This window comes from Oncorhynchus keta, chromosome 12, assembly GCF_023373465.1.
Source record: "Oncorhynchus keta strain PuntledgeMale-10-30-2019 chromosome 12, Oket_V2, whole genome shotgun sequence".
Classification (NCBI taxonomy): Eukaryota; Metazoa; Chordata; class Actinopteri; order Salmoniformes; family Salmonidae; genus Oncorhynchus; species Oncorhynchus keta.
The window spans coordinates 37,537,734-37,563,134 of NC_068432.1; the positions used below are offsets into that span (position 1 = coordinate 37,537,734).

Sequence of the window (25,401 nt, forward strand, 5' to 3'; positions counted from 1 at the left end):
AATGCGTAGGTCTGTAAACTTTTGACTGGAACTGTGTGTGTGTGTGGAAGTAGGAAGTTAACAAACACTTAGGTTGGAGTCATTAAAACTCATTGTTCAACCACTCCACAAATTTCTTGTTAAGAAACTATAGTTTTGGCAAGTCGGCTAGGACATCTACTGTGTGCATGACAAGTAATTTTTCCAACAATTGTTTACAGACATATTATTTCACTGTATCACAATTCCAGTTGGTCTGAAGTTTACATAAAATAAGTTGGCTCTGCCTTTAAACAGCTTGGAAAATTCCAGAAAATTATGTCATGACTTTAGAAGCTTCCGATAGGCTAATTGACATCATTCGAGTCAATTGGAGGTGTACCTGTGGATGCATTTCAAGGCCCATCTTGAAACTCAGTGCCTCTTTGCTTGACATGGGAAAATCAAAAGAAATCAGCAAAGACCATTTTTTGTAGACCTCCACAAGTCTGGTTCATCCTTGGGAGCAATTTCCAAACGCCTGAAGGTACCACGTTCATCTGTACAAACAATAGTATGCAAGTATGAACACCATGGGACTACGCAGCCGTCATATCGCTCAGGAAGGAGACGCGTTCTGTCTCCTAGAGATGAGCGTACTTTGGTACGAAAAGTGCAAATCAATCCCAGAACAACAGCAAAGGAACTTGTGAAGATGCTAGAGGAAACAGGTACGAAAGTATCTATATCCACAATAAAACGAGTCCTATGTCGACATAACCTGAAAGGCCACTCAGCAAGGAAGAAGCCACTGCTCCAAAACCATCATTAAAAAGCCAGACTACGGTTTGCAACTGCACATGGGGACAAAGATCGTACATTTTTTGGAGAAATGTCCTCTGGTCTGATGAAACAAAAATAGAACTGTTTGGCCATAATGACCATCATTATGTTTGGAGGAAATAGGGGGCTTGCAAGCCGAAGAACACCATCCCAACCGCGAAGCACACGGGTGGCAGCATCATGTTGTGGGGGTGCTTTGCTGCAGGAGGGTCTGGTGCACTTCACAAAATAGATGGCATCATGAGGCAGGAAAATTTTGTGAATATTTTGAAGCAACATCTCAAGACATCAGTCAGAAAGTTAAAGCTTGGTCGCAAACAGGTCTTCTAAATAGACAATGATCCCAAGCATACTTCCAAAGTTGTGGCAAAATGGCTTAAGGACAACAAAGTCAAGGTATTGGAGTGGCCATCACAAAGCCCTGACCTCAGTCCCATAGAAAATTTGTGGGCAGAACTGAAAAAGTGTGTGCGAGCAAGGAGGCCTACAAACCTGACTCCGTTACACCAGCTCTGTCAGAAGGAATGGGCCAAAATTCACTCAACTTATTGTGGGAACGTTTGACCCAAGTTAAACAATTTAAAGGCAATGCTACCAAATACCAACTGAGTGCATGTAAACTTCTGACCCAATGGGAATGTGATGACAGAAATAAAAGCTGAAATAATTCTCTACTATTATTCTGACATTTCACATTCTTAAAAATAAAGTGGTGATCCTAACTGACCTAAAACAGGCAATTTCTACACAGATTAAATGTCAGAAATAGTGAAAAACTGAGTTTAAATGTATTTGGCTAAGGTGTATGTAAACGGCCGACTTCCAACCGTGCACGCACGCACGCACACACACACACACACACACACACGCACACGCAACTGGTAGTACCTTTTAACATGAGTCTTCAATATTCCCAGGTAAGAAGTTTTAGGTTGTAGTTATTATAGGAATTATAGGACTATTTCTCTCTATACCATTTGTATTTCATTAACCTTTCACTATTGGATGTTCTTATAGGCACTTTAGTATTGCCAGTGTAACAGTATAGCTTCCGTCCCTGACCTCGCTCCTACCTGGGCTCGAACCAGGAACACGAAGACAACAGCCACCCTCGAAGCAGCGAGGAGTCCAAATTTGAGATTTTTGTTATCATCCGCCAAGTCTTTGAGAGACGCAGAGTAGGTGAACGGATGATCTCCACGTGTGTGGTTCCCACCGTGAAGCATGAAGGTGGTGGTGTGTCCAACTTTTGACTGGTACTAATATATATATATATATGCATGAAGGAAGTTTGGACACACCCACCCATTCAAGTTTTAAAAAATATACATAAGTTTTCTACATTGTATAAAAAAATCTATATATCTATATATATATATATATATATATATATATATATATCATACTCTCCAGGTCCATACCCAAACAGTTCGAACTACTAATCTTGAAAATTCAAGTCACATTGACAAAGTTGCTGTGAACATCTTCCGTCAAGATATAACTGCCAAAGGGGGAGGAGTTGCAGTCTACTGCAGAGATAGCCTGCAAAGTAATGTCATACTTTCCAGGTCCATACCCAAACAGTTCGAACTACTAATTCTGAAAATTACTCTCTCCAGAAATAAGTCTCTCACTGTTGCCGCCTGCTACCGACCCCCCTCAGCACCCAGCTGTGCCCTGGACACCATTTGTGAATTGATTGCCCCCCATCTGGCTTCAGAGTTTGTTCTGTTAGGTGACCTAAACTGGGATATGCTTAACACCCCGGCAGTCCTACAATCTAAGCTAGATGCCCTCAATCTCACACAAATCATGAAGGAACCCACCAGGTACAACCCTAAATCTGTAAACAAGGGCACCCTCATAGACGTCATCCTAACCAACTGGCCCTCCAAATACACCTCCGCTGTCTTCAACCAGGATCTCAGCGATCACTGCCTCATTGCCTGTATCCGCTACGGAGCCGCAGTCAAACGACCACCCCTCATCACTGTCAAACGCTCCCTAAAACACTTCTGTGAGCAGGCCTTTCTAATCCACCTGGCCCGGGTATCCTGGAAGGACATTGACCTCATCCCGTCAGTTGAGGATGCCTGGTCATTCTTTAAAAGTAACAGATATAGCCCTTGGTTCACTCCAGACCTGACTGCCCTCGACCAGCACAAAAACATCCTGTGGGGGACTGCAATAGCATCGAATAGTCCCCACGATATGCAACTGTTCAGGGAAGTCAGGAACCAATACACGCAGTCAGTCAGGAAAGCTAAGGCCAGCTTCTTCAGGCAGAAGTTTGCATCCTGTAGCTCCAACTCCAAAAAGTTCTGGGACACTGTGAAGTCCATGGAGAACAAGAGCACCTCCTCCCAGCTGCCCACTGCACTGAGGCTAGGTAACACGGTCACCACCGATAAATCCATGATTATCGAAAACTTCAACAAGCATTTCTCAACGGCTGGCCATGCCTTCCGCCTGGCTACTCAAACCTTGGCCAACAGCTCCGCCCCCCCCCGCAGCTACTCGCCCAAGCCTCTCCAGGTTCTCCTTTACCCAAATCCAGACAGCAGATGTTCTGAAAGAGTTGCAAAACCTGGACCCGTACAAATCAGCTGGGCTTGACAATCTGGACCCTCTATTTCTGAAACTATCCGCCGCCATTGTCGCAACCCCTATTACCAGCCTGTTCAACCTCTCTTTCATATCGTCTGAGATCCCCAAGGACTGGAAAGCTGCCGCAGTCATCCCCCTCTTCAAAGGGGGAGACACCCTGGACCCAAACTGTTACAGACCTATATCCATCCTGCCCTGCCTATCTAAGGTCTTCGAAAGCCAAGTCAACAAACAGGTCACTGACCATCTCGAATCCCACCGTACCTTCTCCGCTGTGCAATCTGGTTTCCGAGCCGGTCACGGGTGCACCTCAGCCACGCTCAAGGTACTAAACGATATCATAACCGCCATCGATAAAAGACAGTACTGTGCAGCCATCTTCATCGACCTTGCCAAGGCTTTCGACTCGGTCAATCACCATATTCTTATCGGCAGACTCAGTAGCCTCGGTTTTTCGGATGACTGCCTTGCCTGGTTCACCAATTACTTTGCAGACAGAGTTCAGTGTGTCAAATCGGAGGGCATGCTGTCCGGTCCTCTGGAAGTCTCTATGGGGGTGCCACAGGGTTCAATCCTCGGGCCGACTCTTTTTTCTGTATATATCAATGATGTTGCTCTTGCTACGGGCGATTCCCTGATCCACCTCTACGCAGACAACACCATTCTATATACTTCCGGCCCGTCCTTGGACACTGTGCTATCTAACCTCCAAACGAGCTTCAATGCCATACAACACTCCTTCCGTGGCCTCCAACTGCTCTTAAACGCTTGTAAAAACCAAATGCATGCTTTTCAACCGTTCGCTGCCTGCACCCGCACGCCTGACCAGCATCACCACCCTGGATGGTTCCAACCTTGAATATGTGGACATCTATAAGTACCTAGGTGTCTGGCTAGACTGTAAACTCTCCTTCCAGACTCATATCAAACATCTCCAATCGAAAATCAAATCAAGAGTCGGCTTTCTATTCCGCAACAAAGCCTCCTTCACTCACGCCGCCAAACTTACCCTAGTAAAACTGACTATCCTACCTATTCTCGACTTCGGCGATGTCATCTACAAAATTGCTTCCAACACTCTACTCAGCAAACTGGATGCAGTTTATCACTGTGCCATCCGTTTTGTCACTAAAGCACCTTATACCACCCACCACTGCGACTTGTATGCTCTAGTCGGCTGGCCCTCGCTACATATTCGTCGCCAGACCCACTGGCTCCAGGTCATCTACATGTCCATGCTAGGTAAAGCTCCGCCTTATCTCAGTTCACTGGTCACGATGGCAACACCCGCTCCAGCAGGTGTATCTCACTGATCATCCCTAAAGCCAACACCTCATTTGGCCGCCTTTCGTTCCAGTTCTCTGCTGCCTGTGACTGGAACGAATTGCAAAAATCGCTGAAGTTGGAGACTTTTATCTCCCTGACCAACTTCAAACATCTGCTATCTGAGCAGCTAACCGATCGCTGCAGCTGTACAGTCTATCGGCAAATAGCCCACCCATTTTTACCTACCTCATCCCCATACTGTTTTTATTTATTTACTTTTATGCTCTTTTGCACACCAATATCTCTACCTGTACATGACCATCTGATCATTTATCACTCCAGTGTTAATCTGCAAAATTTTAATTATTCGCATACCTCATGCCTTTTGCACACAATGTATATAGACTCCACTTTTTTTTCCTATTGTGTTATTGACTTGTTATTGGTTTACTCCATGTGTAACTCTGTGTTGTCTGCTCACACTGCTATGCTTTATCTTGGCCAGGTCGCAGTTGCAAATAAGAACTTGTTCTCAACTAGCCTACCTGATTAAATAAAGGTGAAATAAAATAAAAATAAAAAAGGTATTGTGGTGCTCATGTGAATTTCCGTTATTTTTCAGCTTCAGACCATTGCCTACTTCTCACTTTTAAAAAAGTTTACAGGTGATTTTGGTTAAAGGTGCATTATACATTTCCACATTCTTTGACTAACCAAATGACTGTCATTTGCAGTGCTATTGTAACCTACAATCCGGCCTCTGAGAAAAGGTCTGGGCCTTAATGGCACAGGTGGTGTGCTTGCATAACTGCAAGGGTTGCTGGTTTAAACCCTGGTAAGCTGCCTCTAAATAAACTAGACTGCAACAGAGTCTTACATTGTAAAGTAGGACTTCCATTCATATTAAAGTTTTAACTCAAAGCAAAACTGTTTTTTAACTGATTGACTTCTGAAAGTCTTAGCTCAGACTCTGATGGTCAGACTTTTACAGTTTGTTTCTAGCCTAAAGCGTTGCAGAGTTATGCATCTTTAAACACTGGTTATCAGGGTTTGGGAGAGGTTGCCAACCACTGCACCCCCCCCTCCCCCCTTCCAACAAGGGGAAACACTGCAAATAGAGTTAGATAGTACACATGGGCTAGGTGTCAAGCAGCCAGCTCAGAGTTGTCAAGTGCAATCAAGTAACATGGCAAAGTTGTTGGCCAGAGATCTTTGGGATTAAATGTCAAGAGGAGATGGAAGAGTTTGACGATGATGGGAAATTTGCATCAAGGTCAGAACTAGCATGGCATTTTCCCAAAGTTCCGTGTTGAACTAATTGTTTTGTTGAAGAATGCGGGATATATTCAACATTGAGTTGGGGTGCACGAATGCCAACACCACTGTTTGGGTATCCTTGGCTAATGTTAGCTAGTTAGCTAACTGGCATTAGGACATGTGTGAAGTAGCTAGCTAAAGTTAGCTGTGTGAAGTAGCTCGCGAGCTAGGTCAGCTGTTGTCTGGCTCTTGTCGCTAGCTAGCTAATGACCGAAGTAATCTGCGTAAAAACCTTCCATAACCAAATATAGTTAGCTAGCCAACATTAGCCCTCATCTGACTGGCCAGGCTGGAGTGTAATCAATAGTCCAAACAGTTGCAACTAAAACAAGGGTTTCTATTGGACAAATTCAGGTTTTGCAACAGAATTGGCGTAATGAATACACCCCTGGTATAACGTTTTGATGCTTAGCTAGTTAGCTACAACTGCTGGCAAGCTACCTAGATTATCAAAACAAAACCACATTCAGTGGCTTATCAAATCTGAAAACAGCTCACTAATAACAACCAAACCATTGTTTCATGACGGACAATTATCTGTATACTAATGGCATGAATATAATAAAGGGAATAGGGTGCCATCAGGACAATGGTTGCAAAGCTACTGGTAATATAACAAAATTAACAGACTCTTCAGTAAAATAAAACATCTATGGCAATCTATCATAACTTTGGTAATTTATACTTGAATAACTTTTGAAGATGTATTCACATATATTCTTCATGTTTTATATCTATATCCATATAGTCCATGAGTTTCTAGTAGATAGACCATAGTTCAAGAGAATATCCTAATTAATGAAAAAAGGATAATGTTTTACAGCTTTGTCATCCTATTATAATAATAAGTTCATTACCTGAATGCATCTCTATAGCCTAGGCGTCAACAAAATATTCATACAAATATGATTTGGCCTCATAGACTAGGCCTTGTAGAAAGATGGTTAATCATGTTAGGTCTGCCAAATTAATGTATCATTGGAAACAACTTTCAATCCAGCCAAAGTATAACCTTTCATCAAAAAAGGGTTATAACATGCACAATTAGAAGCATCAACATATATATATAGAGCAAGCGTGACTTTGCCCAGTAACTTCGCTCGCAGCATCCTGCTTTGATACTCTCGTCTGGCTGCCACGAAAATTAATTATATGCACGTCGCCTGCAGGTGCGAGCGTGTTTCACTGTCCAATCCGAGGCCCGAAAATGATCTGAGCGCGTGGCCTGAGGCTGTTTGGTCTCTTGGGGATCAACTTGGGAAAGCCTTAAGGGAGAGTGGACAGCGCTTTATAAACAAAGAGTCGCATATATTGGCAAAAAAATATCAGACCTTTAAAATATTTTTGGGATGTCTGGAGAAAACTGAGTCGGGCATCAGTTAAACAGTAATGCAACTTTGTCCGGCCTCATCTTTAATTATTTCATATATTTTACATGTGATAAGGCCAGAGATAATTAAAGACACCAAAATTCTGGTAGTTTACTGGTAAACTTTGAAAGTTTCCAGTAATATACCCTCCATTTGCAACCCTAATTGGGACCAGGGTTGGGTAGGTTAATTTATTAATATAATCCGTTAGTTACCTGTCCAAAATGTAATCAGTAACTTAACCCTTGAATAACACAAATGTAATCGGATTATCTCCTTAAGAGGTGCAGGTTAATAGTTGGCACTGCCACGAAGTCATGAAATTAGATTTTAAGCCTAACGATCACCTTAACCACACTGCTAACCCTAAGGCCTAACCTTAAATTAAGAACAAAAAGCTCATTTTTACAATGGACTTTAGCCAATTTTGACTTTGTAGCTAGCCCATCTAGCGGAAATCAATAATTGGGATGAACATTGAGAGTGAGTCACCCACTACATTCAGGGTGATTCAAGTCCCATTCCAAAACATTACCCAGGCTCTTGGACCACCTTGGGATGGAGTGGGCCTGCATGGATGATGAGCCCTACAGGAGAGGTGCCCCAGTGAAGGTTAGCAAATTAGCTGGTGATGTAACAAGGTCAACAGAGGTAAGATAAATAAAGAAAAAAGTTCTGTAATATCTGAAAAATGTGGATGGCAAAGGACATGTTTTATACTTTCTGCACAAGACCTTTGGCCACAACCCACTTACTCTCTAGGTCATAAAAACGTTTGCAAGTTGAACCCTGTGTACGCGAGTGGTTTAGTTTACATTAACCTACTGTGCTCGCAAGTATCTCATTCCAAAATCATGGTCATTAAAAATGGAGCTTCCCCCCCTTTTATTGCTATAACAGCCTCCACTATTCTGGGAAGGCTTTCCCACTAGATGTAAAATTGCTGCAGTGACTTGCTTCCATTTCATGAAGCTCCCGACAAACAGTTCTTGTGCTGACGTTGCTTCCAAGAGGCAGTTTGGAACTCGATAGTGAGTGTTGCAACCGAGGACAGACTATTTTTACACGCTACCCGCTTCAGCCCTTGGCGGTCCCGTACTGTGAGCTTGTGTGGCCTACCACTTCACGGCTGAGCCATTGTTGCTCCTAGACATTTCCTCTTCACAACAACAGTTGACCGGGCAGCTCAAGCAGGGCAGAAATGTGACAAATTGACTTGTTTTAAAGGTGGCATCCTATAACGGTGCCACATTGAAAGTCATGGAGCTCTTCAGTACGTGCAATTCTACTGCCAATGTTTGTCTATGGAGATTGTATGGCTGTGTGCTCAATTGTGTACACCTGTCAGCAACGGGTGTGGCTGAAATAGCCGAATCCACTCATTTGTCCACATATTTTTGTGTATCACCGTGTTCATGCTGTGTGTACGTGTACATGTGTGTGGTGCTTAGGTTTTGACTACCTGGAGTAGAGGTCGACCGATCAATCGGAATGGGCGATTAATTAGGGCCGATTTCAAGCTTTCATAACAATCGGAAGTCTGTATTTTTGGGCGCCGATTTGCCAATTTTTTTTATACCTTTATTTAACTAGGCAAGTCAGTTAGAACACATTCTCATTTTCAATGACGGCCTAGGAACGGTGGGTTAACTGCCTTGTTCAGGGGCAAAATGACAGATTCTCACTATGTCAGCTCGCGGGATCCAGTCTTGCAACCTTACAGTTAACTAGTCCAACGCAATAACGACCTGCCTCTCTCTCGTTGCACTCCACAAGGAGTGAATGCAGTAAGCCAAGGTAAGTTGCTAGCTAGCATTAAACTTATCTTATAAAAAACAGTCAATCATAATCACTAGTTAACTACACATGTTTGATGATATTACTAGATATTATCTAGCATGTCCTGCGTTGCATATAATCTGACTGAGCATACAAGCATCTGACTGAGCGGTGGTAGGCAGAAGCAGGCGTGTAAACATTCATTCAAACAGCACTTTCGTGCATTTTGCCAGCAGCTCTTCGTTGTGCGTCAAGCATTGCGCTGTTTATGACTTCAAGCCTATCAACTCCCGAGATGAGGCTGGTGTAACCGAAGTGAAATGGCTAGCTAGTTAGCGTGCGCCAACACTTTGTTTTTTAATTATTTAAACCAAATTGAACATGTTTCATTATTTACTTGAGGCTAAATTGATTTTATTGATGTATTATATTAAGTTAAAATAAGTGTTCATTCAGTATTGTTGTAATTGTCATTATTACAAATATATATATATTATTATTATATATATTATTATTTTATTTTTTTTAATCGGCCGATTAATCGGTATTGGCTTTTTTGGTCCTCCAATAATCGGTGTCTGCATTTAAAAATTATAAATTGGTCGACCTCTAACCTGGAGTGATGATGATGTTTTGGGCGTCTTTGATCATTTCAACAGTTTGGTCCACGTTGACCTCTGTGTGTGTTCCTACGATCTCCATGGGCTTTCCTGACCCAGTGGATGACGTACCGTACCCACCCAGGATCACATTGGCCAGGGAACGGTTCATGGCCTAGCCAGTGGGAGAGAGGAGAAGAGGGGGTGGAAAGAATAAAAAGCTGCTCATTTCTTTTGAGTCAACTGCAGTTTCAATGAACCCAGTTTCCTTCAGGCAGTCAATGCAGCCAGAAAGGCATTTAAGTACAGTTAGAGTTCCTCCTAGTGGAAAATGGTGGAAGCACAGAAAATGCCACTTGCATATTTCAGCATTTTCCAGGTTTACCTGTATAGTCATGGCCTGATGCTCCCTATTCACCTCATACTATCTGATGTGTGACACATCCTACATACAGACAGAAGGATGATATCCTATAGAATGATGAAAGTATAGAGTCTGTGTGATACTTCTAAAATACAGAAGAACTTACAGAAGATGCTTACTTACCACACACATTATGTACGAGAGAATGGCCCCTGAGGAGCCGATGAGGGCGCCTACGATGGTGAGCAGGTTGTTGTTGAGCAGGAAGCCCTCGGCACATAGGGCCCAGCCAGAGTAGCTGTTAAGCACCGTGATGACCACCGGCATGTCTGCACCCCCGATGGCTGCTGTCAGAGTCAGGCCCTATGAGAACAAGACCACCGTTAGACTAAAGGTTCATATGGCATTGGGGTTAATAAAGCAAGACATCAATTCGTACTTTCCTTCATATGTTGCTAAATTGAATATATTGCCCATTCAAAAGAAGGTATACAAAGATAATGTTCCACATGTGCGTAGTAGGCCTGGCCATATATAAACGCACATGTAAGCATTTTCCTGAATCATTTTGGCATAAACAGACAACACCCTGTATTATTGAGCGGAAAATAGTGAAATCTGATCAGGTAGTAGAAATGTTGTGTATTTAACCCCTATCAGATTGCAGTGGGCCTCAGTCTACTCATAAGGCATTTGTCAAAACATGGAGTTTTCATTTCAAGGGCTCTCTATGATATCATCCTAGTGTTACTCTCAAAGATACTGACCTAAGGGAACAGTTATAACCAGAGCCAGCTACCTAACATTATGTAATGATCCACTCCATCAAAAAAAAAAAGAAGACTTGAACAGTATCAGATTTCCTTTTAAAGACATTCATGCTCAGGCACAGGTGATTGTTTAGCTACACCTTAATATCAGTCAGAGTGATGCGATATTGTATACGTAAAAATGAATATCCACTGATTTACTCAACATCAAAATGTCCTTGTTACTGACAAACCACATGGAGGACTGAGCAGCCAACATTCACAACAGTTTTAACCAGAACCACCTTCTCGCAGCGCTGCTTCAAAACCTAATCATCTTAGTTAGGATCAATCCATAATATGATGATAGATGGAAGGCTGTGTGTAATGCTTCCAATGAACTCTCTTTCAGGGCCAACAGTTGAGCAGGATCGAGAGGAGAGCATGTTTTATTGAAGGATAGCTGGATGAACCTAAGCCTACCTTAAAATGGGCTAAAGCACAGGATCCCAATGGCACAAATAGGTAAGACTTCCATCCTATTTCTAAAGGTTCCGTTCAAAGGCCTTTGTTTAGCACTAGTCAATCCAGGTTGGTGGATATTAGCCGGGCCATAGATATAGAATTAGTAGAACAGGAAATGCCCTCACACCACAACAATTTCACTGTACCATCATGACTTCAAACATTGATTTGAATGGGGGATGTCCATTCCAGTCGTTCTATTTCTATGTTTAGAGCAGAGAAGGCGTGTAGATCATACCATGACGGCAGAGAGTGCGGACACAGAGCCCAGACAGGTGATGCCTGTGGTGTAGCTGGGGTCCAGCATGTAGGGGATCATCAGGCCCACACTGGAGGCCATTAGCCCAGCATTCATAGCATGGCGCCCGGGAAGATGGAGGGGGGTGGAGCTCAGCACACCTGGAGAGAGGAACACAGTAGGCATGGAGATAGTGAAATCCTGACATGCATTTAGCTCTATGTGCTGTCCATTTAATTTATGATGTACTTTGTTTAATATTCAGCCCCCAACCACAAGACACATACTGTATGGACTAAAAAGGGAGTAGCTTTTTTTTATCCATGATATGATTCAGGTACAAATATAGCAGAGAAATAAAGTTACCTTTTTTAAATAGATTTTGATTTCAGAGACTAAAATGTGTGCAGCTGAGGCTTTCATGCTAATTTAAAACAATGCATGTTGACAATCAAATTAACAAAGCTTGCACCTGGATTCCGCCATCTGTGATACAGGCCACATTTTAATGTTTCATTTACTTCTTGTTTTGAATGCCTTTCAAAAGCACCACCCAGAAAAAAAAGGAAAAAAAGTATAGCATGAAATGGCCACTTTTAATCTTATCAGAGCAGGTTTTCCAGGTTCCAGTGAGACTGGAGTGGGAACGCTCCCTGGGATAATGCGTTCCAGCTTTCGGGAACAAGTGGAAAATGACTGTGGGTGGAGGGGCTAATTAGTGCCAAACAGAGAGGTTCCGCCTGGCCTAGCTTTGAGCAAGAGGGCCTGGGTGGCACAACTGGGCCAGGGGACTGATGCAGAGTGGGTTACAGGTCCTCAGGTATCAACCAGAAGGACCCAGACCACTATTGGTCTACTACTAGTAGTACTGGATCAAACCCCAGCTGCCTGGAATAAGATGTGGTGCCCAAGAGCAGCAAATTCCTAAAACTTCAGGAAAATGTCTGTGTGTGATATATATTAATAATAACATTATGGACAAATGAATCAAACCAATGAACCATGATGTTGAATATGTATGAGAAATATAAGTATGATTTTAAGTGCCTCATTTGCTGACAGGAAACTTAGGTAAAATTGGAACCTTAACTCATGGCGTGCTTGGCCTAGGACTGCCTAAATTCCTACCCTTTTTCACTAGCAGCTCCCAACAAAAACACCATCCCGCTTCCACCACCCCAGTAGCATAGAATTTTAAATGTAATGCATCTTCCCAAATCGCCCTTACTCACCTTGCAGTTTCCCATAAGCTACCAGGGATCCACTAAATGTGACCCCTCCGATGAAGGTGCCCAGGTAGGCGATGATCTTGGTGAGGTTGGCAGACGGGTCAGTAGCAAAGTGAGGGTACTCGATCATGTACTCTGCCACGCAGGTGAGCACTGCAGCCAGACCCACCAGGCTGTGGAAGGCAGCTACCAGTTGGGGGAGGTCAGTGATCTGGATCTTCCTAGCAATACCCAACCCTGGGGAGCAGAGAGGATGACAACCAGTCAACACACGCACGCAGCAGGGTTTCCACTAGGAAAATTTGGCAGTGGACAATGTGAATTTACCAGATATTCATAATCATTGGGTGGGTAACACATTAGGGCGGTCCACCACAGTGCTCAAAATCACATATAGATTATTGTAATTCATTCATAGAAATTAGCCTGTAAAGTTGTAATAAAATAAAGTAGAACGATGTTCTTATACCAACATGACAGGATTTATTGAAAAGCACAACATTGTGCCCGTTGCGTCTTCATCCCTGAAATAAAAGTTATAGAAGGGAAGGACAGAACTTTTGTCAGATTTAACTTTTCGTAGCAGGTTAGGAGAATTCGGTTAAGGGTTAACTAAAATGCAAAATGTTTTTACTTTTGACATTAATTTGACAAAAGCTGGATCCCATCTAGTCATGACTGGGCCGGCTCGCTTCACTCCCCATTCCTGCTGTGATCAAAATCACAGCAGTGGAAGGGGACACTTGGCAACCACAAAATTAAGAAATTATAAAACTGATGTTGGACAATCAAATTCGATATGTAAATAAACAAAATTAGTTAAGGCTGGTTCATTGAGCGAAAGCTTATTTTACAATGCTCCTGTGAAACGAGGCCCGCCACCATGCATTTATGAAAGCACGTTTCCAAAGCTCAAATTATAGCTTATTCTTTTTACAGTTCTACTGGATGATATTAATAAATGTGATGTTTATTTTGATAGGAATTTGAACTATCGTGGGGTCGTGGCTCATGTCATGTCTGATTTACGTGGCTTATTGATAACTTCCCTACTAATAGGCAGTTGGCTGCCTAGTGATTACAACATTGTAACTTTCCGATTTGAATAGTTAACAACAATGTTTAATTTCCAAGAACAACTGAATAAGCTCAACTGATATGAACCAATTGCACATGATACCAGTGGCGATCCGTCATTCAAGGCTGGTGGGTCAGAGCCCCATCTGTTTTGAGCCCCACCTGTTTAGCTAAAATAAATAAATAAAAATAGCTTTTTTGCCTGTTATTTTGGCATTAATACCTGTCACATATCAGTTTGCAAACAATGGAAAAAAAATAAAAATAATAATTGTTGAGTTAATAAATCCACACACAAACATGGTCTCTTTGTTACTTTCTAAGGCAGGTCCATGCAGATTTTTGTGTGTGCTTCACAACAAAAAATATTTTGCATCTTCAAAAGTGGTAGGCATGTTGTGTAAATCAAATGATACAAACGCCCCCCAAAAAATACATTTCAATTCCAGGTTGTAAGGCAACAAAATAGGAAAAATGCCAAAGGGGGTGAATACTTCGCAGCCACTGTATATGCCACCTTTATTTATCCTATAGTTCTGACTTGGTGTGCATGGAGAATATTGTAGTAGTTCATTTCAAAAGTGCTGACTAAATAGTTATATTGACTACGTCCGTCTTAACTCACTCATTGTCTTCATCGAAAGTACGGATTGCCTCTTATCCGCTCATTGTTCCCTTATGCCAAAAGGTTTGTACAGGTATGTCTCAATTGTCAGTAGAAACCACATGTGTTTAAGCAAGTCAGCCATATCAGCTATGTTTTTTTTTTAAAGGCAGTAAATTAGGCTGAATGAAGTGTTTCGCTGCCAGACAAGGCTCTGCTGATAGCCAGGACTACTAGTGGTAAGGATTCACTCCAAGGTGCTGAAAAGAAAGCTCTGCTGTTCGGACAGATTTATGTAGGCCCTAACAGTTTGTGGGCACCATTTGTCACAGTTCGAATGCAATTAATGTATTGTTGAGATTGCCCGACCAAGATTTACATGCTAAAATCACCACTGCAAGATACACATCATTACTCTACTCTATCAATCCATTACAAATCTTTATACTATATTTGACACGGGGGCAGCTTATGTTGATCTTGCCTCAGGCAGCAGCAAATCGTTAGGACCGGGCCTGATGAACACAATAATTTGCCTCTAATTTACTTGCATTTGCGGCAGACCTTGCTTGACCTGCTCAAATTTAAGTCAAAACTGTCCAACTCCCTGGATCAACTTGCGATGCACATCAGCCTCATTACGTTGTCCCTCAATAAGGCACAATCTGGAGGTCATCTTTACTCTGTTTTAGAGAAAGAATCCCCTCTCAGCAGGCACATTAGAAATGTGGATAATAAACTCAATCTTTGCTGTCCTTTATGGGGAGTAAAAATAGAAACACCCAAACCTAAGCATCTTGAGGATTTATTATCCTATGAAGCATATTTGCTTTTGAAGTTGGAGAAAATCGACTGGTATTTCCATCAATGAATAAAAAGCGTTATTTTGCAATGCATTTTTCTTCTCCCGGACAATTTGGCCGGCAACAATTTTATTTATCGGCTAAAGGAAACCCTGAACACATGCAATCACATGAGCCAACACACACTAAATGATTGCTGGGAAATGGGTCATCCTGAAGCACAGGTGTTGCTGATGAGGGTTGTTTGGGGGAAATTCCTTGTTTGTGAGTGCACCTCAGTGTGTGTGTGTGTGTGTGTGTGTGTGTGTGTTCTTCTTAAAGCCCTGTAGACATGGGAGGGGTTAACAAGAGCATCTGGAACAGGGCTAGGGTCTGAATCAATGGTTTAGTCTAGGTTCCAGCTTGATTCCAGGAAAAATTTACCATGAAGATGGACGCAGAGCTCCAGAGGTCTGCTGGGTAATACTGGTGATTCAGACATAATGGTGACCATTACCTTGGCACCACTGTAGTACAGCAGTTGGAAGCAGACCACCACATGAGGACTACAGACCACCACCTGCTGTTAGACAATATGTTCAGACAGAACATACAAATGGCAGACACATTTCATTTACTGCCACACACTTACCAGCGGTGCCACCCACAGCCATGGCGGCACTCATCTGTGCCAGGAGTTCCGGGGTGGGCTTCAGGAAGCCCAGGGTGGCAGCGATGCCCCCCGCCACACCCATCATACCCAGGGCATTACCCAGACGGGCAGTGGACTGGTTAGACAGACCAGCCAGGGCTCCCACACAGCACATACCAGAGCCCAGGTACATCATCTACAGAGAAAGGGATAAACACACAGCTGCATGTTCAGGAGGGCAAAAAAGTATTTTGCAATTCTAAATTGGCCAAGTCTAGGTAATGCATGCCTGTTTACCTCTAGTTTTCTGCCTACTATTATTATTATTATATTATTATTATTATTATATTATTATTATTAGTTTTCTGCCTACTTAAAGGTGTACTATGCAGAAATGTTAGAACCGGAAGCTTAGAAATAGCTCACAAAGAACAGATATACTGCTTCTTAGACTTGCTTTCAATAAAAATGACAGATCTATAACACACATTTCTATGTTTATTTGGTCAGGTCGCCCAGAAAGTTACATATTGCAGCTTTAACAACCTAGTGAACACAACTACTAACCCCGCCACTGGTTTGGGGGTTAGGTGATGCTCACCTGTTCAATGTTGTAGCCAGCCTGCATGGCAACTCCATAACCCCCAACGAACACCCCGGTGGGCAGTAAGTAGAGATAGTTGTATTCTGGAGGGTCAGTGGGACGCTTGAACATGTCCAACATCTTCTTGGTGACCAGGAAACCACCTGAGAGAGAAAGAGAACAAACCCTGTCAAACTCAACCTGGTAGACAACGGTCTGCACATGCGCTCTTTGCAACCGCTTGGCATCTGACCACAAGGCATTACAGCGGGTAGTGGGTACGAACTCCCTGCCATCCAGGACCTCTATACCACGCAGTGTCAGAGGAAGGCCCTAAAAATGTTCATAGACTCCAGCTACCCGAGTCATAGACTGTAATCTGCTGCCGCACGGCACCGATGCACCAAGTCTAGAACAAGCAGGACCCTTAACAGCACTACCCCAAGCCATAAGACTTCCAAATGGTTAGTTAACCAAATAGCTACCCGGACTATCTGCATTGACTCTTTTCTATTGACTTATCACATATGCTGCTGCTCCAATTTATTATCGGTTATTATATTCCTAACTATACACAGTGTACAAAATATTAAGAACACCTTCCTAATATTAAGTTGCGCACCCTCCTTTTGCCCTCAGAACAGCCTCAATTCATCGGGGCATGGACTCTACAAGGTGTCGAAAGTGTTCCACAGGGATGCTGGCCCATGTTGACTCCCAATGCTTCCCACAGTCGTGTCAAGTTAGCTGGATGTCGATTGGATGGTGGACCATTCTTGATTGACACAGAAAACTGTTGTGTGAAAAACCCAGCAGCGTTGCAGTACTTGACAAATTCAAACCGGTGCACCTGGAACCCACTACCATACCCCATTCAAAAGGTAGTTAAATATTTTGTCTTGCCCATTCACCCTCTGGCACACACACAATCCATGCGTCAATTGTCTCAAGGCTTGAAAATACTTAATTAACTTGTCTCCTCCCCTTCATCTACATTGATTGAAGTGGATTTAACAATAGACATCAATAAGGGATCATATCTTTCATCTCGGGTCAGTCTCATGGAAAGGGCAGGTGTTCATGTTTTGTCCACTCAGTGAACATACATATCTACCTCAAATACCTCGTACCCCTGCACAATAACCTGTGTATATAACCAAGTTATCGGTACTCATTGTGCTCATTGTACTACTACGTGTTCTACTTTTTTATTATTTCTCAATTTTTTTCTCTCTATTTTTGGGAAGGGCTCGTTAATAAGCATTTCACTGTTAGTCGACACCTGTTGTTTACGAAGAACGTGACAAATAAAATTTGACTTGAATTCTTTAGGCATAACAGGGTGAAGACCATAATATTTCAAATATTATTTATTGCACTCTTATTTGTGTAAGTCATTAAAACTGCACACAAAAGGTTAATATAGTGGTCAGGGGTTTTCTTGGTGGGGTCTCTCCCGATATAAACGACCAAACGGAACACTTCATTCTGTTGGGGCGGATCACGTTACGTTCCTCTGAGTTCTCTTCAACCCCACTACACCCAGACAGGTTATACACTGGCTAACATCTGTCCACTTCAGCTGTATGGGCTAATTTTAGCCCAGCCCAGACCTCAATCACTTAAACACACGAATAATAAAATAAAATAAATTCAGACTAAGGCTTAGAGTCAATACATTCAGATTCAAGAATGAAAAGGGCAGGTATTTAAGAAAAGCAAGCGCAGGATTTTTCCATGCTCCCACTATAAAAACACATGGAAATACTAAAGACTCTGGCTTGAGCCAGAGAAAGAAAAAACTATTCCTCGACCCCTGTCGTATAAGGACCAGGTAGTCTATAAATTTCAGAGCTAGTTTATGGAAACTAATATTGGAGGGTCATTTTTTGTGTATTCACTCGACAATATAAAACTTGTAGAAGAAGGGGTAGGAAAACAGACGGTGGAATGTCAGTTTTGATGTTAGTTAGGGTTTATGGGTGGCGCGGTAGACCACTAAGAAATGTTGCGTGTGGAATGGAAACCAACTGGACCATTAAACTGAAATTAAACATCTGCTCTTTAAATAAAATACATACATACATACATACATACATACATACATACATACATACATACATACATACATACATACATACATACATACATACATACATACATACCATACATACATACATACCATACATACAAAGAGGTGGACTTCAAGCACGCTGGAACACATGCACAAAAGAGATCTGAGAATTATTAACTGGTTATTACAGCAAATGGCAAAAATCTGCCATAATGCCCCAGTAACAGGGCTTTAAATCCCTGCCATGATCTTTGACCCTGCTAAGTAATCTGACCTATCAGAGGGCCCTCGCACACACTGAGACCTTTGGACCTCTGCAGCTTTTGCCTTAGTGGCTGTCTAGAATCATGCAACTTTTCTGAAACTACCGTTAAGTGACATCCCCTAATTTCTTCTCAACAGAGCCAGACTAAGCCTGGTTTATAGCATGTCCGGTGCTCTTTTGAAGATAACTCCGTAATTTCCAGTTCAGGTGTGGAATTCCTTATTTCCCACCAGAAGTGAGTCAGGGAACGTGTGCTCTCACCTGAACCATGGACTAATTAACTTCTTGGTGACAGGGGGGCAGTATTGAGCAGCTTGGATGAATAAGGTGCCCAGAGTAAACTACCTGCTACCCTATCCCAGATGCTAATTTATGCATGTTATTAGTAGTATTGGATAGAAAACACTCTGAAGTTTCTAAAAACAGTTTGAATGATGTCTGTGAGTATAACAGAACTCATATGGCAGGTGAAAACCTGAGACAAATCCAACCAGGAAGTTGGAAATCTGCGGTTTGTACTTTCATTTAAGTGATTGCCTATCCAATATGCTGTGTCTATGGGGCCAGATTGCACTTCCCAAGGCTTCCAGCAGATGTCAACAGTCTTTAGAAAGTTGTTTGTGGCTTCCATTGTGGAAGGTTGTCGAATAAGAGCGGACGTGCCGTTCCTTCTTTTTCCTCTGTAATGAATACGCTTATTGAAGATATACTACAAAAATGCCCTAAGGATTGATTGTTAACATCGTTTGACATGTTTCTACACACTGTAATGGAACTCTTGAATTTTCGTCTGGATTTTGCGCTCGCGCATTGTGTCTTTGGAAAAGTAAACTAAAAGCACAAACAAAACAGAGGTATTTGGACATAATCAAACAAAAACATTTCTTGTGGGAGTCCTGGGAGTGCATTCCGACGAAGATCAGCAAAGGTAAGTGAAGATTTATAATGCTATTTATGACTTTTGTTGACTCCACATTTGGCGGGTAACTGTATGGCTTGCTTTTGTGGCGGAACCGGTTCTCAGATTATTGAATATTGTGCTTTTGCCATAAAGCTTTTTTGAAATCTGACACAGCAGTTGCATTAAGAACAAGTTTATCTTTAATTCTACGTTAAAACATGTATCTTTCATCAAAGTTTATGATGATTATTTCTGTTATTTGATGTGGCACTCTGCAATTTCTCTGGATGTTTTGTAGGCTTTTCTGAACAGCGGTTTTTGGATATAAATATGAACTTGATCGAACAAAACATACATGTATTGTGTAACATTGAGTCCTGGGAGTGTCATCTGATGAAGATCGTCAAAGGTTAGTGATTCATTTTATCTATATTTCTGCTTTTTGTGACCTCTCTTTGGTTGGAAAATGGCTGAATGCTTTCTGTGAATAGTTGCTGACCTAACATAATGATTGATATATTCTGCTTTTGCCAAAAAGCCTTTTTGAAATCGGACACTGTGGTTGGATTAACGAGAAGTGTATCTTTAAAATGGTGTAAAAAATTAGAATTTGGCATCCTGCAATTTCACTGGCTGTTGGCGAGGTGGGACGCTAGCATCCCGAACGATCCCAGAGAGGTTAACGGTCACAAGTTAGGAAGAGGGCACAGTGGAGCAATAGCCTTACTTCACCTGCCACGATGCTCTACCAGTTTTTTTAATAGATAGTCAAATGAAATAAAATGTCCCTAAAGGGTCTGATATCCTTGTCTCTAACGTATTCGAAGATCTTATATATGGGGACGAAGGGGATACAATGTTGAGGTAATTGAAGCTCAGTTTGTGTGCTCCATTCACTGTCTTTTTTCACAGTTACTGTCTGGTTTAGTCCAAAGAGTCACTCACCAGCGATGTTGACTGAGGAGATGAAGGCAGCCGCGACAGCCAGGGTCTCGGCAGAGGAGGAGGGGGCGTAGCCTCCCCCCATGAGAGACAGACCGCCCACAGCTGTCAGACCTGGGGAAAAAAAGAAGAAAAAAATCTTAGATCACATGGCAACCCTTTCCATTCTGATCTTTTGCACAATTGACAAAACAAATGGAGGATCAGAATTAGGCTCTGTGTAAACAGCCTTAGACCCACATGTGTTGAACTGATGACAAAATAACAGTACAAAACAAACAATTATTGATTACAGTTTACATAGACAAATACATTTAAACAATTTGAGTTTCACAATGCCTGACATTTAATTCAAGTAAAAATTCCCTGTCTTAGGCCAGTTAGGATCACCACTTTATTTTAAGAATGTGAAAATGTCAGAATAATAGTAAATGATTCATTTAAGCTTTTATATATTTCATCACATTCCCAGTGGGTCAGACATGCTACCAAATACTAATTGAGTGTATTGCCTTTAAATTGTTTAACTTGGGTCAAACTTTCCTGGTAGCCTTCCATGAATTTTGGATGAATTTTGGCCCATTCCTCCTGACAGAGCTGGTGTAACTGAGTCAGGTTTGTAGGCCTCCTTGCTCGCACACGCTTTTTCAGTTATACCCACAAATTGTCTATAGGATTGAGGTCAGAGCTTTGTGATGGCTACTCTAATACCTTGACTTTGTTGTCCTTAAGCCATTTTGCCACAACTTTGGAAGTATGCTTGGAGACATTGTCCATTTGGAAGACCCATTTACGACCAAGCTTTAACTTCCTGACTGATGTCTTGAGATGTTGCTTCAATATATCCACATCATTTTCCTCCTCATGATGCCATTTATTTTGTGAAGTGCACCATTCCCTACTGCAGCAAAGCACCCCCACAACATCATGCTTCCACCCCCGTGCTTCACGGTTGGGATGGTGTTCTTTGGCTTGCAAGCCTCCCCCTTTTCCTCCAAATATAACGATGGTCATTATGACCAAACAATTCTATTTTTGTTTCATCAGACGAGAGGACATTTCTCCAAAAAGTACAATCTTTGTCCCCATGTGCAGTTGCAAATTGTAGTCTGGCTTTTTTATGGCGGTTTTGGAGCAGTGACTTCTTCCTTGCTGATCGGCCTCAGGTTATGTCGATATAGGACTTGTTTTACTGTGGATATAGATACTTTTGTACCCATTTCCTCTAGCATCTTCACAAGGTCCTTCGTTGTTCTGGGACTGATTTGCACTTTTCGTACCAAAGTATGCTCATCTCTAAGAGACAGAAAGCGTCTCCTTCCTGAGCAGTATGATGGCTGCGTGGTCCCATGGTGTTTATACTTGCATACTATTATTTGTACAGATGAACGTGATACCTTCAGGCGTTTGGAAATGGCTCCCAAGGATGAACCAGACTTGTGGACGTCTACAAAAAAATGTCTGGGGTCTTGGCTGAAATGTTTTATTTTCCCATGATGTCAAGCAAAGAGGCACTGAGATTGAAGGTAGGCCTTGAAATACATCCACAGGTACACCTCCAATTGACTCAAATTATGTCAATTAGCCTATCAGAAGCTTCTAAAGCCATGACATTATTTGCTGGAATTTTCAAAGCTGTTTAAAGGCACAGTCAACTTAGTTTATGTAAACTTCTGACCCACTGGAATTGTGATAGATTATTTATAATCTAACAAACATTATAATTCACTGTCTGTAAACAATTGTTGGAATAATTACTTGTGTCATGCACAAAGTAGATGTCCTAACTGACTTGCCAAAACTATAGGTTGTTTAACAAGCAATTTGTGGCATGGTTGAAAAACGAGTTCATGACTCCAACCTAAGTGTATTCCGACTTCAACTGTATGTACCCAATTGCCTTGTCAGACAAAAACAGCTTAATAACATTTGAAGTGCTGTGAAGAGAGGTATGTTTTACACATTAGAGCACAGCTGTACAGCTTAATGTGGAAATTGTCAGAGCACGGAGAGAATCCTGATCACTATCAGCCCTATATTGACTTACAAATGCTGCCTGCTATACTGTAGTGAAGAGATGATTATGTGTTGTCCATGTTTGTTTTGTTTTAATTTGTCAAGGAGGTGGAGGCGCTCTGGGGTCTGTCTCTCTGATAGTGCTGAACGATTAACTGAAATTTTGTGTCAGAGACCGAGCCAGCAGGTTTGTCAGAGACCGAGCCAGCAGGTTCGTCAGAGACCGAGCCAGCAAGTTCGTCAGAGACCGAGCCAGCAGGTTCGTCAGAGACCGAGCAACAGGTTCGTCAGACCGAGCAACAGGTTCACAGTCATGCGTTTTGTGTTTCTGTATGACTGGGTGAGATTTTCCTGACTGTCCCTTTCTGGAACTACACAGTAACAATTAGTCACAGACAGACAGACCAGGGATTGAATTAAAAGGTGCATTGCACACTACCTCAGTGTCACAGGAAATGCATACAGCAGGCAATTAGAATTTTCTAACCTATTTACACACTCAAAAAGCGAGACATGCTGTTCACTCACACTATCCTAGACACGTCGCCTACAAGGTGAACTTTGAAACCTTTATGCCATCAGATACCCACCTAAAGTCCCCCCCCCCTCGAAAAAGAGGGTGATTTACTCCACCCTCAATGTGAGGTTACATTTGGAAGGGGTGTCATAATCAGGCCATTGAGATCACAGACATAGGCTACCTGACCAAATAGACACCAATACCACCTACCTCCTGCTGACTTATCAAGACAGCTCTTAGATAGTCAGCCAGTGATATTTATGTTGATCACATAAACCCACACACAATAGAGATGAGGTCCCATGGGAGGTGCATAACATCTCACCTAGAGCAGACTTCAGAAAGGACAGATTTTTTCCAATTGTGAGTCAATAGTTTCAGGTAGATTAAAGAGACTGTCAAGAGACTGGAGGATGGCGCCATAACTGCCATTGGGCAAAACCAAAGGTTCCCTATCAAAAGTAACCCAATGCTCTACACGGAGTGACACCCACTTCTCTTTCCCTCATGAGAATACGAAATTCCAAATTCCATTATGCTTCACTAACGTCTCGGGCTCTTTTAAGTTTTTTAAATTTGGCACAACAATAATAATTCCAATGGCTTCAAAGTTTCCACTTCTTTGCATGACCAAAATAAAAGGCATTGTTTAGGTAATGCCAAATATGCGGGGAACACACCCAAGAGTGTGTTAGGATAGAGACTGACTAGGGTGGGGATGGTGTGTGTGTAGTAGTGAAGGGAGGAAGAAAAAAATCATAGCTACATATTTCAATATTCTTTTTCGACAATATAGCGTATTTGACTCCTTTTAGTCATCCCTAATGTAGGTAGCTTACCTAGCGGTAGTCGGCTGTGCCAAAATTCTGATATTTTTCATCGTATAGCTTGTTCTCCTTTTTAAAATAGTTAGCCAACATGTTTTCAGCACTTTTATTTCCCCGACTTATCAAAACTAGTTCTCATGCTCTCTCGTCTCTCTGCAGCAGACATCAGTGTTGTGTTTGAGACCACCTAAACCGATTCAAGACCAAGACCGAATCGAGTCAGAGTCAAGACTGAGAGGGGGACGAGGAGTCTGAGACAGAGTCAAGACCAGAAAATTGCGAGTCCAATTCAAGACCATGATTGTAATTGTCAAGTCACCACCATAAGAGTTCAAAATGTCCAGTATTTCTGTGTTCATATTTCAGGAGAACATATAGATTCTTTAGACATTCAGAATGGTGAAAAAAATGCATGCTGAGGGCAAATAGAGCCACTTTACAAGTTGTTACTAACCCAAACACAGTGGGGAACAACAAGGGCCTTCTAGCCCATCAGGGAAGACCTAAGGATTTATAAAATAATACAATAATAATAATAATAATTTCAATGATGTTCTGCTTTAATCCCTTCAGTTTTTGTTGGAAAGGGATAACTAACACTGGAGAAAAAAATATCCAAATCAGGATTTGTTTTGGTGGTCTCTGGGGAGATAAATCAAGCTAGCTAAATCAGCCATTGACTAGGCCATCTGCCATTGAACTGTATTTGGGCCAAATTTTAGAGTGACAGCAGAATCAACCAATCCCATTTTGACTTGTAATGGGTGGCACCGTTTTTACAAAAACCTCCTGCCTTCTCCAAGGCCAACAGGTCACTGCACAATAGTGAGCTGTAGTTCTCACGGTCTAGCTAGCTTTTGTTTTAGCTTAGTTTGCAGTTTCAAATGATCATCGTCTGATGAGGAAAACTGTATTTATTGCAGCTTGGTTGCTGTTGTTTGCCATCTCTTTGAAAATAACTTGTGTGTGAAACATTGTTGCATTTAAATTAAACTTTAGATCACCGGTTACTTTGCGTGCTGAACATTAATATGTTTTTTGCAAGGGGAAGTAATAGTTGTCCATTTTGATTGGGAAATGCTTAGCCTAATGGTTGTATTTTTGTATTCTTATGATTGGGACCTACTGGCCTTTTATGTGAGTGAATGACTGCTTATCCTTAAACCTCATGCTGTGTGTGACTGATGTCTTTCTAGCAGCCCTATGTGTCTCACTAAAAGTGCACTCTCCTACATTGAGCGCGCTGGTATTAAGGTCACTGTCCTTTCAGCATCCTCTGACGTGTCACTGTTGGTGATAGTGAGGGCGTTCGTT

General features: G+C 42.0%; 1 protein-coding gene across 2 annotated transcripts in view; it reads right to left on the bottom strand.

The window, feature by feature from the left end:
- The window catches only part of LOC118391447 (NAD(P) transhydrogenase, mitochondrial-like), a 71,166-nt gene that overhangs the window by 13,796 nt on the left and 31,969 nt on the right, over positions 1 to 25,401 (bottom strand). For both annotated transcript variants that reach the window (XM_035782856.2, XM_035782857.2), the window contains exons 11-17: positions 20,728 to 20,838; positions 16,561 to 16,706; positions 15,960 to 16,155; positions 12,848 to 13,081; positions 11,616 to 11,776; positions 10,287 to 10,466; positions 9,755 to 9,914 (exon numbers count right to left, since the gene is read on the bottom strand). In XM_035782856.2, coding sequence (XP_035638749.1) covers positions 9,755 to 9,914; positions 10,287 to 10,466; positions 11,616 to 11,776; positions 12,848 to 13,081; positions 15,960 to 16,155; positions 16,561 to 16,706; positions 20,728 to 20,838 — 1,188 coding nt within the window. The remainder of the gene's footprint in view (positions 1 to 9,754; positions 9,915 to 10,286; positions 10,467 to 11,615; positions 11,777 to 12,847; positions 13,082 to 15,959; positions 16,156 to 16,560; positions 16,707 to 20,727; positions 20,839 to 25,401) is intronic.